The 19,587-nt window shown below is 45.9% G+C and overlaps 1 protein-coding gene across 1 annotated transcript in view; it reads right to left on the bottom strand.

Moving 5' to 3' along the window:
* Positions 1–19,587, bottom strand: part of LOC136620305 (very-long-chain enoyl-CoA reductase-like) — a 46,213-nt gene that overhangs the window by 21,047 nt on the left and 5,579 nt on the right. The window contains exons 3-4 of the mRNA XM_066595005.1: positions 10,195–10,245; positions 2,445–2,496 (exon numbers count right to left, since the gene is read on the bottom strand). Coding sequence (XP_066451102.1) covers positions 2,445–2,496; positions 10,195–10,245 — 103 coding nt within the window. The remainder of the gene's footprint in view (positions 1–2,444; positions 2,497–10,194; positions 10,246–19,587) is intronic.

Genomic DNA, 19,587 nt, shown 5'->3' with positions numbered 1-19,587 from the left:
ATGGCAGGGGGCTATAGGTTCCCAGATATAAGTAGCAATTAGCGTTTGCATATCTTCAGGAACAGTCAGTTTGGGATCAGGACAGATAGAATGGTTGAATCCTAATAAAGAGAGTTTACAGGAGCCCTTCGGGGTCTGCTATACTTTGCAAGCAGTGACTGCAGATTTTAATCAAATAAATGAGATAATTTTAGATTAATAATAAAGGTTACATTTTAGCGGGGTATTATCAGGCTAGTGTGTCTTATGGGCTTTATTATGGTAGCGCCCCACTGGGGGCAGTAATGATTTTTCTTGGATTGCTAAGTAATCATTACTTTTATGTTTTAATTTGACAATTTTGAAGGAGAACAGGCAAAAGGCTTTCTTACTATGACAAAGGGCTCATTCACATGGGTGTATGCATTTTTCGATCTGCGAATACGGAGCATATTTACGGATCGAAAATCGCGTATTTCTTTGTATTTCTGCCCTTTGCAGAGTATTTATGCACGTAAAAAAATACGTAGAAGGGCCCATTGTTGTGATGGGCAGATTTTAAGTAAATATGCAAGTTTCTTGATTCTTCACTGCATATACCCCTTCACAGGTATAGACTAAAAGAATATAGTTTATTAGAAACTCTTAAAAACATATACGGGCTGACTAACAGTACTAACATACATTAACACAAAAAAGAGGAGAAGATATATTTAGGTGCAAGTTTGAATTATGCATCCAATGTCTCCAATGTAGATAATGGTCACAATAGCATGGTCAGTATAAGTGGATGACTTTAGTGCATATACAGAGTTCCTGCACTGAATGACTGGTGACAGTCGTATGTAGAGGTCGCAGAGAACTACGGCTCTGAATGACTGGTGAAGTCACAGAGAAATACGGCTCAACGCGTTTCTCCGCTCGCTTTAGAGCGGTTCATCAGGAGCCACAGATGTATATTTGACCAAAAAATCTTTAGTGGGATTAATAGCGTCAATCATTTAATTGACTAAGCTATCTTACTCTTTTAGGATATATAATCAGTAGGATTAAATTGGCAAGAAAGTGGGTTGTCTGCGAAGATGTCGCCAACAGGTATATATATATATACCAGACACCGTTAGACAAAAAGCCAGCAGGGTACGATGGTATAGTGGCTACGTTGGTAAAGAAGGAAGGAGGACTCGGATAAAGAACTTATGCACTGACAGTAGTCACAAGTCAGATGCGTGTTTAGATATGTCAGCTATAAGGATCCTGTATTTAGCGCTGTATACCTATCCTCCTACAAGTGTTGCAATGTTAGCAGCACTAATGTAGAATTTCTAGTCATATGCACTGACATTAATAGAAAGTCAGGTGCATGTTCAGATGGGTCAGCTAAAGAGGATCCTGTATTTAAAGCTGCATACCTATCCTCCTAAGAGTGTTGCAATGTCAGCAACACTAATGTAGAAATGCTAGACTCCTATCAAAAGTTCAGACAACCAATCTAATATTCAAGCAGGCAGCCAAAAATAGGCTTCAACAAATTTTTCTGCTCAAACAATAGGTCCCCAAGATAAGGCTACCTAGTGTGCCAAACATAGAGTAAAATAACAAACAGATAAAGCCTGTGGCCCTGATGGTGAGCCACAGGTAAAAAAAAATAAAAAAAAATAAAAAAAAAAACAAAAAAACAAAAACTGCATATACACACCAAATATATCACATGCTGCGTAATTTTTCACGCAACCAAAAATCGCATGAAAAATATGCAGATGTGAATTAACCCATTGATGGATTGGGTTCTATTCACTGCATAATACACAGCGCAAATACGCACGTGAGAATGAGTCATAAGGATTAGAGATGCGCGAGCACGCTCGGATACAGCAGTTACTTGAGCGAGCATCGCTCTTCTCGAGTAACTGCTTACTGGTCCGAGCGTGCTCAGGGGGGCGGTGGGAGGTAGCGGGGGGGGGGGGGGGGAGCGGCAGGTGGTAGCGGGGGGGAGAGAGAGAGAGATGTGTATTTTAACCCCCCTTTTACTGCCATTTTTGCGTTCAGCTGAGCTTGGTTTGTGCATCGGACTTGTATAGAATTGATGACTAGCTGGTTTTCCTTTACTTGTTTGGAGGCCCTTGACCGGCTTCACATCGGCGTTGCGACCTCCGGCCGGAGCTTCCATTACAGATCCGGATGAAAATACCGGAAGAACATGCTGCATGCAGCGCTTTTTCATCGGTTTCCAAATGCCAGGCAGCTGGACGGAAAGTGGGCGGACCCCATTATTGTCCCCGTTTGACTACGGAACTCCCATTTCCTGTCCCCGAACAGAGCAGAAGAGCGGAACCCCCGACGTAGGTGCGAAACCAGCCTTTCTCACTTAGACTACTGTTACATTTAGAAGTGGATCTTGGAATACAATGGAAAAGAAAAATCACCTTTACAAAAACACATACAAAATGCTAAATAATACTTACAACATTTATGAAACATCAATTTGAGGTCGATAACTGTAAGATTTGGTTCTACCTATTTAAACGAGAAATAAAAACAAAAACAGTGAATTAGAAATTACTGATTAAATTCAGATTCTACCGCCACCGCCCCCTTCTCATGCGATCAGTGTGATGGAATGTAACACCTCCCTCTACTTGCTGGCCTTGGGGTGATGCATCAGGAAAAAGTGGGATCCTATTAAAAGAATTCATGCAGGTACTAAAAGTAAAATAATAACAGTAATTCCCCAAATAGATGAAAGTCCCACAAGTGGAAACCATTTGTTTAACCCTTTCAGGACCAGAGAGTTTTCATTTTTATCTCCTCGTTTTTAAAAAAAATCATAACTTTCCATCGATTTAGCCATACGAGGGCACTTTTTTTTTATGTAGGACGAGTTGTAGTTTTAATGGTACCATTTAATGTACAATATAATATATTGAAAATCTTGTAAAAATTGCACAGACTGCAGCACTTCTGCTTGCTGCTAAAAAAATGGAGTGAATGAAAAGGACCCTTCTGTTTTATAACTTTATAATCAATAGGTGACGAAACTGAACAGAAAGGTTTCTACTTGGTTCTGTTCGAGTTGTCCGTAAAACAGATCCATTTAAAGTAAGCATATGCAGGAGAAAGACAAAAGAATACAAGAAGGGTCTATTACAAACGGATGTTACCGGAATGAAATGGAAGCAAACTAATAGAAATGGTCCATTTTTTGACAAATATCTGTCTGGGATGATTTAGTGATCCTGCACTGAGCAGGGGGTTGGACCCGATGACCCTGGAGGTCCCTTCCAACTCTACCATTCTAGGATTACATGTTATGGACATGAATTACAGCTCCCCTGTATACGTTGTGTGCCCACTTCATGTTGCTGGCTAGAGATGAGCGAACGTACTCGTCCGAGCTTGATACTCGTTCGAGTAAAAGCGTGTTCGAGATGCTCATTACTCGTAACGTGTACCACGCGATGTTCGAGTTACTTTCACTTTCCTCTCTGAGACGTTAGCGCGCTTTTCTGGCCAATTGAAAGACAGGGAAGGCATTACAACTTCCCCCTGCGACGTTTAAGCCCTATACCACCTGCCTGCAGTGAGTGGCTGGGGAGATCAGGTGTCAACCGAGTATAAAAATCGGCCCCTCCCGCGGCTCGCCTCAGATGCGTTGTGACTTAGCTGAGGGAAAGTGCTGCTGCTGGTGCTGCTGTAGGGAGAGTGTTAGGAGTTAGTGTAGGCTTCAAGAACCCCAACGGTCCTTCTTAGGGCCACATCTAACCGTGTGCAGTACTGTGGAGGCTGCTGTTAGCAGTGTTGCACATTTTTTTTTTTTTGGTATATCGGCCGTGCAGAGCATTGCGCCCTGCAGTAATACTACAGGGACAGAAGTGGTGGTTAGGCAGGGAGAGTGTTAGGAGTTAGTGTAGGCTTCAAGAACCCCAACGGTCCTTCTTAGGGCCACATCTAACCGTGTGCAGTAGTGTGGAGGCTGCTGTTAGCAGTGTTGCACTTTTTTTTTTTTTTGGTATATCGGCCGTGCAGAGCATTGCGCCCTGCAGTAATACTACAGGGACAGAATTGTGTAGGCAGGGCCAGAAGACATCTTATAGATTGAATATGCGCAGTGGTCCTTTTGCAAAAAAAGATTTGAAAAAAATCTATTTGGCCTGCCTGTCACTGTGCTCAGTGTTCTGGGTCTGTGTCTGCTGGGGGTAAAATTTCTCCAAATAAATACGCAGCCAGCTAAGTGTTACAGCAGGCTTGCGCCAAATTATTTCCTGGCTCTGAAATCACCGCTCTGTTGCACTTAATAACAGTGCAACACTGCAGTTCCGTCACACACATCAGGGACAGAATTGTGTAGGCAGGGCCAGAAGACATCTTATAGATTGAATATACGCAGTGGTCCTTTTGCAAAAAAAGATTTGAAAAAAATCTATTTGGCCTGCCTGTCACTCTGTTCAGTGTTGTGGGTCCGTGTCTGCTGGGGGTAAAATTTCTCCAAATAAATACGCAGCCAGCTAAGTGTTACAGCAGGCTTGCGCCAAATTATTTCCTGGCGTTCCGTAAGCGAACTCAGCCTCAAACCACAGGCCAATAAGCGGCACATTTAATTACAGTGTTGTGTTTCTGCATTCCAGGTAATACAGCATGCTGAGGGGTAGGGGTAGGCCTAGAGGACGTGGGCGCGGCCGAGGACACGGAGGCCCTAGTCCGGGTGTGGGCACAGGCCGAGCTTCTGATGCAGGTGTATCGCAGCCGACTGCTGCGGGATTAGGAGAGAGGCACGTTTCTGGCGTCCCCACATTCATAGCACATTTAATGGGTCCACGCGGTAGACCTTTATTAGAAAATGAGCAGTGTGAGCAGGTCCTGTCGTGGATGGCAGAAAGTGCTTCCAGCAACCTATCGTCCACCCAGAGTTCTGCGCTGTCCACTGCTGCAACTCAGAATCCTCTGGCTGCTGCTCCTCCTTCCTCCCAGCCTCCTCACTCCATGAAAATGAGACATTCTGAGGAGCGGGCAGACTTCCAGGAACTGTTCTCGGGCCCCTGCTCAGATTGGGCAGCAGTGGTTCCTCTCCCACCAGAGGAGTTTATCGTCACTGATGCCCAACCATTGGAAAGTTCCCGGGGTCCAGGGGATGAGGATGGGGACTTCCGGCAACTGTCTCAAGACCTTTCAGTGGGTGAGGAGGCCGATGACGATGAGACACAGTTGTCTATCAGTGAGGTAGTAGTAAGGGCATTAAGTCCGAGGGAGGAGCGCACCGAGGATTCTGAGGAAGAGCAGCAGGAGGGCGATGAGGTGACTGACCCCACCTGGTTTGCTACGCCTACTGAGGACAGGTCTTCAGAGGGGGAGGCAAGGGCAGCAGCAGGGCAGGTTGCAAGAGGCAGTGCGGTGGCCAGGGGTAGAGGCAGGGCCAGACCGAATAATCCACCAACTGTTTCCAAAAAGCGCCCCCTCGCGCCATGCCACCCTGCAGAGGCCGAGGTGCTCAAAGGTCTGGCAGTTTTTCACTGAGAGTGCAGACGACCGACGAACAGTGGTGTGCAACCTTTGTCGCGCCAAGATCAGCCTGGGAGCCACCACCACCAGCCTCACCACCACCAGCATGCGCAGGCATATGATGGCCAAGCACCCCACAAGGTGGGAAGAAGGCTGTTCACCGCCTCCGGTTTGCACCGCTGCCTCTCCCCCTGTGCCCCAACCTGCCACTGAGATCCAACCCCCCTCTCAGGACACAGGCACTACCGTCTCCTGGCCTGCACCCACACCCTCACCTCCGCTGTCCTCGGCCCCATCCAGCAATGTCTGTCAGCGTAGCGTCCTGCCGTTGCTAGCGCAAGTGTTTGAGCGCAAGCGCAAGTACGCAGTCACGCACCCACACGCTCAAGCGTTAAACGTGCACGTAGCCAAATTTATCAGCCTGGAGATGCTGCCGTATAGGGTTGTGGAAACGGAGTCCTTCAAAAGTATGATGGCGGCGGCGGCGGCCCCGCACTACTCAGTTCCCAGTCGCCACTACTTTTCCCGATGTGCCGTCCCAGCCCTGCACGACCACGTCTCCCGCAACATTGTACGCGCCCTCACCAACGTGGTTACTGCCAAGGTCCACTTAACAACGGACACATGAACAAGCACAGGCGGGCAGGGCCACTATATCTCCCTGACAGAGTCAGAGCCTGGGACCGCTCACGTCCTACCCACCCCCAGAATTGCGGGCCACAGCTCGGTGGTGGTATCTATCTGCGGCGGTGTATGCTTCCTCAACTAAACCACACTCCTCCTCCTCCTCCAACGCAACCTCTGTCTCGCAATCAAGATGTGTCAGCAGCAGCAGCACGTCGGCAGCAGTCGGTGTCGCGCGTCGTGGCAGCACAGCGGTGGGCAAGCGTCAGCAGGCCGTGCTGAAACTACTCAGCTTAAGAGATAGGAGGCACACGGCCCACGAACTGCTGCAGGGTCTGACACAGCAGACCAACCGCTGGCTTGCGCCGCTGAGCCTCCAACCGGACATGGTCGTGTGTGACAACGGCCGTAACCTGGTGGCGGCTCTGCAGCTCGGCAGCCTCACGCACGTGCCATGCCTGGCCCACGTCTTTAATTTGGTGGTTCAGCGCTTTCTGAAAAGCTACCCACGCTTGTCAGACCTGCTCGGAAAGGTGCACCGGCTCTGCGCACATTTCCGCAAGTCCCACACGGACGCTGCCACCCTGCGCACCCTGCAACATCGGTTTAATCTGCCAGTGCACCGACTGCTGTGCGACGTGCCCACACGGTGGAACTCTACGCTCCACATGTTGGCCAGGCTCTATGAGCAGCGTAGAGCTATAGTGGAATACCAACTCCAACATGGGCGGCGCAGTGGGAGTCAGCCTCCTCAATTATTTTCAGAAGAGTGGGCCTGGTTGGCAGACATCTGCCAGGTCCTTCGAAACTTTGAGGAGTCTACCCAGGTGGTGAGCGGCGATGCTGCAATCATTAGCGTCACCATTCCTCTGCTATGCCTCTTGAGAAGTTCCCTGCAAAGCATAAAGGCAGACGCTTTGCACTCGGAAACAGAGCCGGGGGAAGACAGTATGTCGCTGGATAGTCAGAGCACCCTCCTGTCTATATCTCAGCGCGGTGAGGAGGAGGAGGAGGAGGAGGAGGAAGATGAGGAGGAGGGGGAAGACACAACTTGGCCCACTGGTGAGGGTAGACATGCTGCTGGCCTGTCATCCTTTCAGCGTGTATGGCCTGAGGAGGAGGAGGATCCTGAAAGTGATCTTCCTAGTGAGGACAGCCATGTGTTGCGTACAGGTACCCTGGCACACATGGCTGACTTCATGTTAGGATGCCTTTCTCGTGACCCTCGCGTTACACGCATTCTGGCCACTACGGATTACTGGGTGTACACACTGCTCGACCCACGGTATAAGGAGAACCTTTCAACTCTCATACCCGAAAAGGAAAGGGGTTCGAGAGTGTTGCTATACCACAGGACCCTGGCGGACAAACTGATGGTAAAATTCCCATACGACAGCGCTAGTGGCCGAAGGCGCAGTTCCGAGGGCCAGGTAGCAGTGGAGGCGCGGAGATCAGGCAGCATGTACAGCACAGGCAGGCCAACACTCTTTAAGGCCCTTGACAGCTTTATGGCTCCCCAGCAAGACTGTGTCACCGCTCCCCAGTCACGGCTGAGTCGGCGGGAGCACTGTAAAAGGATGGTGAGGGAGTACGTAGCCGATCGCACGACCGTCCTCCATGACGCCTCTGCCCCCTACAACTACTGGGTGTCGAAGCTGGACACGTGGCCTGAACTCGCTCTGTATGCCCTGGAGGTGCTTGCTTGTCCTGCGGCTAGCGTCTTGTCAGAGAGGGTGTTTAGTGCGGCTGGGGGAATCATCACAGATAAGCGTACCCGCCTGTCAACCGACAGTGCTGACAGGCTAACACTCATCAAGATGAACAAAGCCTGGATTTCCCCAGACTTCTGTTCTCCACCAGCGGACAGCAGCGATACCTAAACAATACGTAGGCTGCACCCGCGGATGGAAGCATCGTTCTGTATCCCCATCAAAATCGGGGACCTTTTCGCTTCATCAATCTGTGTATAATATTCCTCCTCCTCCTCCTGCTCCTCCTCCTGAAACCTCACATAATCACGCCGAACGGGCAATTTTTCTGAGGCCCACAAGGCTCAGTCATATAATTTTTCTAAACAATTTTTATGCCTCCTGGCCTAGTTACCAATTAAGCCACATTAACCAAAGCGATTAATGGGTTTCACCTGCCCTCTTGGTTGGCCATAGCCAATTTTTCTGATGTACATTAGTACTGTTGGTACACCAATTTTTGTGGGCCCTCGCCTACAGTGTAATCAAAGGAATTTTTAGCCCACCTGCATTACAGCTGACGTTACATCCGCTGTGTTGGGCAATGCAATGCGATATTTTTATGTACCGCCGGTGGCTTCCTGGCACCCACCCATGCTGTGGGTCCACAGGGAGTTGTAAATGCATCTGTTTCCACTTCTAAAGAACCCCAGTCTGACTGGGGCATGCAGTGTGGGCCGAAGCCCACCTGCATTAAGCATGACATTACTACCTCAGCTGTGATGGGCAATGCAATGGGATATTGTTATGTACCGCCGGTGGCTTCCTGGCACCCACCCATGCTGTGGGTCCACAGGGAGTTGTAAATGCAACTGTTTCCACTTCAAAAGAACCCCAGTCTGACTGGGGCATGCAGTGTGGGCCGAAGCCCACCTGCATTAAGCACGACATTACTACCTCAGCTGTGTTGGGCACTGCAATGGGATATATTTATGTATCGCCGGTGGGTTCCAGGGAGCCACCCATGCTGTGGGTGCACAGGGAGTTGTAACTACATGTGTCCACTTCAAAAGAACCCCAGTCTGACTGGGGCATGCAGTGTGGGCCGAAGCCCACCTGCATTAAGCACGACATTACTACCTCAGCTGTGTTGGGCAATGCAATGGGATATTTTTATGTACCGCCGGTGGCTTCCTGGCACCCACACATGCTGTGGGTCAACAGGGAGTTGTAAATGCATCTGTTTCCACTTCTAAAGAACCCCGGTCTGACTGGGGCATGCAGTGTGGGCCGAAGCCCACCTGCATTAAACATGACATTACTACCTCAGCTGTGTTGGGCAATGCAATGGGATATTTTTATGTACCGCCGGTGGGTTCCAGGGAGCCACCCATGCTGTGGGTGCACACGGAATTCCCATTGCGGAGTTGTACCTGCCTGTGACTATATATAAAAAAACGCGGTCTGACTGGGGCATGCAGACACCTTGACAGAATGAATAGTGTGTGGCACATAGGTTCCCCATTGCTATGCCAATGTGTGCAGCTCCAGATGGAGGTGGCACAGGATTGGATTTCTCATTGCTTCTGTACAGCATTGTGGGCTATCGCCCCGCCCCTTTTAAAGAGGGTCGCTGCCTAGCCGTGCCAACCCTCTGCAGTGTGTGCCTGCTTTTCCTGTGGCAGATGCACTTATAAATAGACATGAGGGTGGCGTGGCATGAGGGCAGCTGAAGGCTGGGCAGGGACAGTTTGGTGTGCGCTGTGGACACTGGGTCGTGGGGGGGGGGATTTGGCAGCATGTAACCCAGGAGAAGTGACAGCGGAGTGTCATGCAGGCAGTGATTGTGCTTTGTTGGAGGTAGTGTGGTGCTTAGCTAAGGTATGCATTGCTAATGAGGGCTTTTCAGATGTTAAAGTTGTTGGGGGGGGGCCCACTCTTGCTGCTATTGTGGCTTAATAGTGGGACCTGTGAACTTGAGATGCAGCCGAACATGTAGCCCCTCGCCTGCCCTATCCGTTTCTGTGTCGTTCCCATCACTTTCTTGAATTGCCCAGATTTTCACAAATGAAAACCTTAGCGAGCATCGGCGATATACAAAAATGCTCAAGTCGCCCATTGACTTCAATGGGGTTCGTTACTCGAAACGAACCCTCGAGCATCGCGAAAAATTCGTCTCGAGTAACGAGCACCCGAGCATTTTGGTGCTCGCTCATCTCTATTGCTGGCAGTAGTCAATAGAAATGTTTCATTAACATCACAAGAGAGGTAATTGGGATTGCCATCTATAGAGTACAACTATTGCACACTGCCCAATAATAATATTACACCGTGGAAAGGTTATCATCTTATAAAGTCATTACAGGAAGGAAGTCATTAAGAAAACTGCTCGTGTCTGATTTCTTACCTTATCTAGAAAGCACAACTGTTGCTTGGTTTTGCCGTCTAGGATCTCCACCTGAAATGGATAATGAAATTCATAACAAGGACTTACTGCTCTAGAGCAATGTGATCACCGCATTACACTAAATCTAAGTATAGATGGTGGCCACCTTGCTGGCACATGGGTTGTTGCTACAATCGGACAAATAGAAGTGCAAACCTATCTAGTATACTGTGTTTCATAAATCCCACCTCCAGGAAGCGATGGCTCTGATTGCATCAGCGAGTGCTGCTGTCAGACAATCAATGCAGCGATCGCTGAACCAACGTGATGGCTGTGATTGGCTGAGAGCAACTCTTGCTGAACCAATCACGGCGATCAGGTTGGTTCAGCGAGGGCTGCATTGATTGGCTGAGAGCAGCGCTCGCTGAACCAATCAGAGACACTGCTTCCTGGAAGTGGGAATTATGAATGCCACAACCAGTAAATGATGTTCTGTCAGCGGCCAAGGAGTGCAGGACGCACGGCGGAGCTACAGAACCTCAGGGACCAGTGGGAGGGACCCAGACAGCGCCTGCTAGGTAAGTAAAATAAGCCATTCCCCGAAAATAAAACCTAGTGCCTCTTTTGGGGTAAAAATTAATATAAGACAGTGTCTTATTTTTTAGCCTGATGTGGTGCAGTTTGTTATCAGAACAACTCTGCCCTCTTGTGTATGCATTATGTAACTACATACTATGCCTCACTCTCGCTCCTGATCACCATAGCATCGACAGGGTGAGCCACAGAAAAGTAATCCAGCATCACAGTTATAAAAGCTATTTAATAGAAAATCTTTGTTACACACAGCAACCAATCACAGTACAGCTTTTTACTTCTTGTATTGCTGCCAAAAAATAGAAGCTCTACTGTAATTGGGCTAAAAAGATAAGATTTCCTGAAGATTTTGGTGTAGAATTCAATTAAAAGGGTGAAATCTCCTTGAAAAAAAAATCTGCAACAAAATATGCAGCATCCTCAGGCCGCTTTCACACAGGTGACAAAATCCCACGATTTTGCCGCGATGCGACAGCGTGAGAAAACTAATGCATGTGAAGCCTATGCTTTCCAATGGGTTCTTTCACATTAGCAATGTTTTCTCTAAGGCTATCTTGCATGAAAAAAAACGTGGCGTGCTCTATCTTGCCGCGATTTGCGATTTTGTTTCTCATTTTTCCGTATGGAGTCTCCTTGTTTATCGCATTGCACGAATTGTTAATTGTGTTTTTAACATTAGAAAGCCCTATTGACTTTCACGATAAAAAAAAACACACAATTTTATCGCAAGGGGCCGGGATTCTTTTTCCTCACAGCATGCTTCATGTGAATGACTCCACTCAGAAGAATGAATTTCATATTTGTGCGAGTTTTGTGGAGCTGGGTTGCAGTATGACAGCAACCTTTGGTGAAGCAATGTTTACAGAAAAGTCGAAGTCAATAGCAGGAAGGGCAGTTTTATAGGCCAGGGGAGCAACACGCAAAGGATATCCACATTGGCTTGCTCTCAGTATTTTACGTATTCGAAAAAACTGATAACTTTCATTCTAACTATAATTCCTAATTCCACTGCATCATTCTCCTTTCATTCTAACTATTATTCCTAATTCCACTGCATCATTCTCCTGAGTCAGAACAGAAAGTCAATGTGTATGAGCGCTTCCCATTCTAGTGGACTCAAACAGTCCTTGTATTACAAGGACAGCCATTCATCTGAATGGCTCTCATGTAATACTACACTACCCCCGCACTGGCAATGCCTGGCCCGCTGCGACTTCCTTCCATAAAAACAGCTTTTCGCCGGAAGTAGGGCCGGCCAGCAATCGGTTAATGAGACAACCCCTAGGAGACCATTTTTGTGCACTTTGTTTCCAAGAGCTATGGATTGTGTTATAGCTGTGTAAGTAGGGGGTGTTGTGGAATCCCAGCTGACTAGAGCAACCTTGGATAGCTTGTATATATTTATACCCTATAAAGTTCCATTGTCCCTACAAGACTAAACCCCAAGTGTCCCCATATACACACTACCAGTGCCTGCCGCTTCATGTACAGAGCCACAGATAAATCTTTAGATTTTCTTTAAATGGGTTGTTTCAGGAGAGACAACCTCTTTGAAAATTCAGCCCCTGTGCCTGAATGCTGTGCCTCTTTGGCTTTTTTTTTCCCCCGTCTCCTCCCAGCAGATGAAGCCGGGCATATAGAAGCCATAGACCAAGAAGAGCTGAAAAGCAGCAAAGGCAGCCGAAGGGTTGAGCATTACAGCCCCTTCGTTGTAGCGATCAGTGGGGGTCTCAGCAGCGAGATCCCCACTGAACAAAACTTTTGTCATGTCAAAAGATCCAACGGTTGTCTTGGTGGAAACTGTAACACTCCGATGAAATGATACATCTGTCTGTCTCACACAACTTCAGGCTCCACTCATGGCACTATTTAATGTTAGCTCTATAGGCCTGGGGATTTTTCAGATGTTTAACCTTTTCCGTAATACAGGAACAGCTACTAATTCCAAATCAGAATGAGTCACTGCGATATAAACATAACACAGGGGTTGGACGGCTTATGAAGGACTTAGGAAGTTAAAACTGGGCCCATTATATCTAGAACAAATGCTAGGGCGGAGATCAAGAGTGCACATCTAAATAAAGTCACAACAGATGGCAACTATTAGAGAATCAATTCTACAAGCAGACCGACCACAAATCTATCACTATGGAATAACATTGTTCATTCTTCTACACTTCTGGAAGAAGAGAACTATTTAAAGGGAACGGTTGTCATGCAGAATACATTTAGCATTGTGAATGGATGGAATAAAAGTGTAACATCTATCCTACCTATTTTGTCTCATGAGAGACAAAGTAGACAGTGGCCCACTTCCCAGGAAGCTGCGGTCACCAAGATATGGCTTCGGCAGCAGCCTCCTTACATAGACGACTTAAATCCATCACTGCGGATCTTCACTCTAACCTCTGCTATCTTGTCAATATTCCCTAATCAAGTAGGCCCTTTAAATGAGTTATCCCTGGATTAAATCATTGTCTCCAGCTAGAAATTAGTTTGTGGTTGTCATCAGGGAGAAATTTCTTCTTCCCTCTTAATCTCCCTAAGTGCCCATTCACATGGCCATAGTTTTTGGCTAGGTGTTGTCCATGTATCCTATGGATAGCACACAGCATCTTTATAGCTTATGAGGATATAAACAAGTGATTTTTCACAAGGACCAGACCGATGATCCGTGTGAAAAAAAACTGCTGCATGTTCTATTATTGTGTGTTGTCACCAATGCGAATAGGACATGCAATGTGTAGCATCCATGCAAATCAAACAGAACAGTGACCGGTATCCATGTCTGTCGGATGCTAATTGCGCCCACATTTCTCAGCCGCAACTTGCAATGTGGCCATGTGAATCCGGCCTAAAGGCGTGTTTACATCACTTTTTCAGGCTTCAATTGATGCATATGCTGAGTAGAAGCTACCTACATACACTGATAGAAGGTTGTAACGTATCCCACTATATAGGCAAGCAGCGGGATATTTCACCCACTGTAAGAAAAATGTGTATTAAGCATATACTGCACAGTATAAGTTTTGTTATTGTATTCCATTGGATAGAATAGTGGAGTCTAATATGCTGTTCTATACCATGAAGAACAGAAAACAAATGTGCGCCAAAGTATAGCAGCCCAACAGAAGCCAAAAAGGCATTCCTTTGGCCTCTATCAGGTGAATAGAGCCTATAGATATGCTTGGTGCATACGCCAGGCGATCTTCCAGTGTATATGCTAAACGTATGGCCAAAGCGTTATTTAAACACACACACACACACCTCTTGCACAGGGAAGAATGATAAGGCTGAAAGTGATGCAGCAGGTTTTAGAGAGATTAAGGGAAAAGCAGAGAGTCCTATGCAGCGAGCTATCCTATTGAAGTGGTGGAGGCCGCTGCCTCCAAGGAGTGCGTCACAGACCACGGAGCAGCTGCAGTTTATTCTGCAATGTGGCTGAGAGTGGTCCAGACAGAAGGGAGCATACCATACTCATGTGCAGTAGAAAACTGATCATATATTATACTGGGAAACTTCCTGGTCCGCCGATCGCTCCTATAGTATACCCTGCGCCGGCGACTGTGTATAATGGCAATTATCTAGAAGTGGCCAGCTCTGTTTATAATGTACCGCAGTACAACAGCCTCCCATGCCATTGATTGTAACAGGGAGGGGGAGCCGCAGCAAACTGTGAAAATTGTAATTAGTTGTGCTGCCAGTTGTCAGTCTGTTTCGATCCTCCTTCCTTCCTCTGCAGCAAGCACCATCATTGGTTTGCTGGGGAAAGTCTACTGGTCATGCCGATCATGTAACAGCCTACAGGCATCCACACAACATTCTCAGCCGACCCAATATGTAAAAATTTAGGCACGCATTCCCCACCATCAGTACTGAATCGCCGATCGAACACCACGGCAGCACTGTAGCCAGGCTGGCGACTAGTCAGCTCCCGGTGCCCACTACCATTGAGTAGAACTGTTGTTGCAACTATAAATGACATTCTGCAAGTTAATACGATTACAGCAGAACCAAGATTGTACAGGGTTTTTTTCTGTTACTATTTTCCACAGTAAAAACACTTTAACCCTTTACAATCCACTGTCTGACATCTTCCTACATTCTAATTGAAGCCTGTGCAGCTCTGATGTCGGAAGATGTCCGGCAGGGTATTCTTACTGTCTATTGCCGACTGCTCTGTTGTCGGGGGCCTCTCTGGCATGTCACATACTGCAGTACTAGCTCTAGCCAGCAGATGGCACCACTGTATGATGGCAGAAAGAGAAAGCCCCCAAGAAAACCCTGAATTCAAACTTGGATTGCAAAGGGTTAAAGCTAAATTATATTTGCATCGCAAGATTCCAAGATCCAAGACATTTTTATTTTTCTGCCAATGTGAGGTCTTGTTTTTTTTTGACTTGTTTCAATTGGTACAATTTTGAGGTGTGTGTGACTTTTTGATCATCTTTTATTGCCTTTTTTTGCATGAAAATGTACCCCGCCTACATACTGCAACCGCTTTTAACCTCAGCATGTAACAGCCGGGACCAGAGATTTCTTCTTTTTCAGCCATTAGAGCAGGGGCCTGACTGTATATAAACAGCCCAGCTGTGGCTCTTCCGGCGCTGGCCTTAGACTACGCCACCATTTTTTAATGACGGCCTAGCATAAGGCCCCTTGGTGACCGTTGTGTAAACACAGGTTCACTGCTTGCTAATCAGTAAGCATCTGGGTCTTGTGTATAATATCCACTTATGTATTGGTTTTCTGACCCCTCCTGATTGAGTTGACCCCAACCTCTGCTAGTTAAGCCCACCTACACATGGAGCAGCACTATCCTAAATCGCATTAGCACAGACAACCATTAAAACCAAATAGTGTGTAGCACGCCAGCCATCATGGTGGGTGCTGCTAGATCGGTACAACATGGGACCATCTGCCCCTGCTCATGTATGCTGCTGTGACCTCAAAGGCCCAAGTGCTGATGAACCAAGGGCTGCTGAGACCAATGCTGTGAGCCAAAAGCGGACTACCAAAAGTATTCCCGAGGGAATGGAATGAGTGCCTAGTACCAAGAGCTTTGTACCGAGTGTGATATGTTGAGAGAAAGGCCTATATCAGCAACCGAGAGTGCACTTATGGACCACCAGTTTGAGAACTGCAGTAAAGGAGTGAATATCACGGAGAGGCGCAAAAATGGATAAACAGCTACCAGTAGCAATCATGAGTACATTCTTTCCACCCCGATTCTGGCAGCCTGGCCAGAGTGGGGGGCTTGGACCTTATGAGACTACCCAAAAAAGTTATTGCTATAGAATGGTGTTAAATATGGTGCCATCTTTAGTGCAAGGCCTTGCATAGTTAGTTAGTAGGATGATGTAATGGTTACAGGTTTACTACGGTTGTTATGGCATAAAGACTCATAGTGAGTAGAATTGCATATTTTGAGTTATATGTTACACAATGATAAAGCCTCTGGCAACTATACTCCCGACAAGGCTTCTGTGCGCTTTCTGAAGATGTTCCAATGTTTGGTTCTGAGAAGCGTGGACTGAATGATCAAACCGAAGTTGCGAGAAGCACATAGTTGGGTAAAGGCTTCTGTGCATTTATTGTGTACTGGATTGCAGTCATGGATGGGTTAAGCCCCTGTATATGGTACATATGGTGTGCCGAGTATGCGTAGCTAACCAGCTTCCACATGACATGGGTAGAAAGACGCTGGGTGCGGAATCCCAGCAGCTGCCAGTCAAATACACAAAACTCTAGTTAAAACTCTCCATATATACAGATTGGAACTATTAAGAAGGGCATTGCTAAATGTTATCAGGACTGGGTATATAGGTTAAAGACCTGAGTTGACACATGCCATTCGGCTGCCACTTTAGAGAAACCGGAAAGTTATATACAGATCGATGGGTTATGCTGTATAATGTAAATAAGTCAGGAAATGTTTAGTTGCTGTCAATTTAGGAAGATACCACTGAAACATAATGTTATGATGCAAAGCTTATGTGTACATAATGTAAATACTATTTGTTATAATAAAATAATGTTCTTGTTGCAACTAACTGCCTCTATCTCTGTCTGTCACCACCACGCCATAACAACATCCCACCTGTTGCTCGAATAAGCACGAATATACTGTATTCAGAACACTCCACCGGACCATCAAATATAACAATACCATAAATAGAAAAAAAAGCAGAGGCAGCACTCTGAAGATCCCATTTACAGTAGAACCTCAACTAACGTCATGAATCCGTCCGGACTTTAGTAGAAATCAATGTTAGATGAGGACATTATTTCCATAGGAATTCATGTAAATTCAATTAATTCGTTCTAGATGTTTCAAAAAACACACCAAACCCCATTTAATAGAGAATAACTCTGGTCTTTAATACCAAAAACAATAACAATACTGAATAAATATAAAACACAACTGAAAAGAATAAAATAACATTGCAGGGACATTATTATAGCAGTACGTATCACTGTGTTATCTGTGGTTTGACATAGGACTGCAGGGACATCATTAGCAGTATGTATCATTGTGTTATCTGTGGTTTGACATAGGACTGCAGGGACATCATTAGCAGTATGTATCATTGTGTTATCTGTGGTTTGACATAGGACTGCAGGGACATCATTATAGCAGTATGTATCACTGTGTTATCTGTGGTTTGACATAGGACTGCAGTATTTATTTGCAAACATTTCTTTACTGTACTATGCTCATCTGTACAGTACTTACATTTTGCAGTACAGTGGGGATTCAGGAGGCAGGCAGCATTCAGCCGGCACTTTGGGGATTCAGCTGCTGTACTGTGTCAGGAGGCAGGCAGACACAGCAACGTTCAGCCGTCACAGTGCACTGTGGAGAGGGGAAGGGGAGGAGTAGGTGTGCGCTGATGCAGGAGAAGCAAGAAGTGACCGGCATCAGCTGCGCGTCGGCTCACTGAGCGGCACCTGGGGTCATGGAGCGGTCGGTGCCCTTATCTGAGAAATGCAACTTTATTTGAGTGACCGCCGCTGTCCTGACACATCGACTTTAGTTGTAAACAGTGTTACTTAAGAGCAATGCTACTCAAGGGTTTACTGTAGTTATATCTCTTCGCAAATGAATAGTTCAATATCTGTCACACTTAAACCTGCTGTTGGACCCATGTGGTCCGTATTCTTTGTACCCATTAAAGTGGCCATCCCGTTGGTTTGAAATAGCAAAAAAACATCTAAAACATAATTAACAACTGATAAACTTGTTAAAACTACTAATCCAGGGGCGTAACTATAGGGGATGCAGGGGATGTGGTTGCACCCGGGCCCAGGAGCCTTAAGGGCCCTCTTCTCCATATAGGGAGCCCAGTACTATGACTAAAGCATTATAGTTGGGGGCCCCGTTCCTGGTTTTGCATTGGGGCCCAGGAGCTTCAAGTTACGCCTCTGTACTCATCCATCTAGTAATGAATGAATGGAGCAGTAAAAGAAGATGAATCTATTTCCCCATCAGTGTGTGAACAGTTGTCGTCTGAGGACTCGGTTCTATTTACTAGATATACATTTGGAAAATTCCACTAAAAAGCGAGCTCTTAGAGCAACCTTACCATAAGGCAAAGAGGGAGGTTTTTGGCTGCATTTCCCTGCAAAATTGATCTGAATGTTGTTTTTCTCAGCAGAAGGTCCATGCTATCTGCAGAGAAATTCATTTCTAGTTTTTTTTTATGTGAAAGCATGATAATCAAATTCCCCCAAAAATCTTAATATATCGTCTGCAGTGGAAAACCCAGCATGGATTTTGCTGCGACTCCATTGTAAAACCCACAAAGGATCTGTGCATCTTGTGTTACATGCAGATGTGCATCAGATTTTGGTGCAGATTTGTGAATAGGTGGAATGCAAAGTGAAAATCCATACTGTAGGTTACATTATACTGCGGATGAGATTTCTTTAACCCTTTAAGGACCAGGGTGTTTTGATCCTAAAAGGACCAGACACTTTTTAGGAATTTTACTCATGTGGTGGTTTTACTGCCCTATTTTTTTTCTTCAAAATTTTTTTCTACTAAAATTAATTTGCTGCATTTTGTTCTGTGACATATAGGGTTATTTTTCATAACTTTTTATACAGTTTTTTTATTCCCCATTTTTTTGTTTTATTTGGGGGTAAAAAGCTAAAAAAAAGTTTTTTTTTTTAAATTTTGTAGTTGTTTTTTTAAAAATTAGTATATTTAGGATAAAATAAAGCATATTTTATTTCGGACGATTTGATATATAATTTGTGTCGTTTTGGATTACAGGGTGCATGTGGAGACGATTTTGATCGGCATCATCAGTGAGTCATTTTCTTTTTTATGTATATATTTCTATTTTATTCTGTAATTTTTTTTTTACTTATTTTTGTAACTATTTTTTTACGATCTATGTCCCCCATGATGTCATATATAACCTCTTGAGGGTCATTTACATTCTATTTCTTTTTTTTCTTTTTTTATTTCATACTTTTCCACTGTAGCCTGGACTTCCATAGAAGCTCAAGTTCCAGGAGAAACCATCCCCTGTAGTTACAATAGTAACTAATAGAGCTGATCAAGGTCTGATAGGACTCCGAAGCTCTTCAATGAGAGAGGGCACATGGTGGTCATGTGATCGCCAGGTCGCATAATAGAACTAATACTTCCACTTTCACTCATTGAGTGCTATGTAGCATGGAATGGAGAAGGCAGAAGCAGTAAAAACCGCTTCTCCCTTCTCCTCCGGGTCCTCAGCTGTGACTAGTAGCTGAGGATCCAACCTGTTCCTGCTTGATTGCAGGAGCAGAGGCTTTAATCCTGAGCCGTAC

The sequence above is a fragment of the Eleutherodactylus coqui genome, chromosome 3 (assembly GCF_035609145.1).
Source record: "Eleutherodactylus coqui strain aEleCoq1 chromosome 3, aEleCoq1.hap1, whole genome shotgun sequence".
Lineage (NCBI taxonomy): Eukaryota > Metazoa > Chordata > Amphibia > Anura > Eleutherodactylidae > Eleutherodactylus > Eleutherodactylus coqui.
This window is presented reverse-complemented; position numbering and strand designations above follow the sequence as displayed.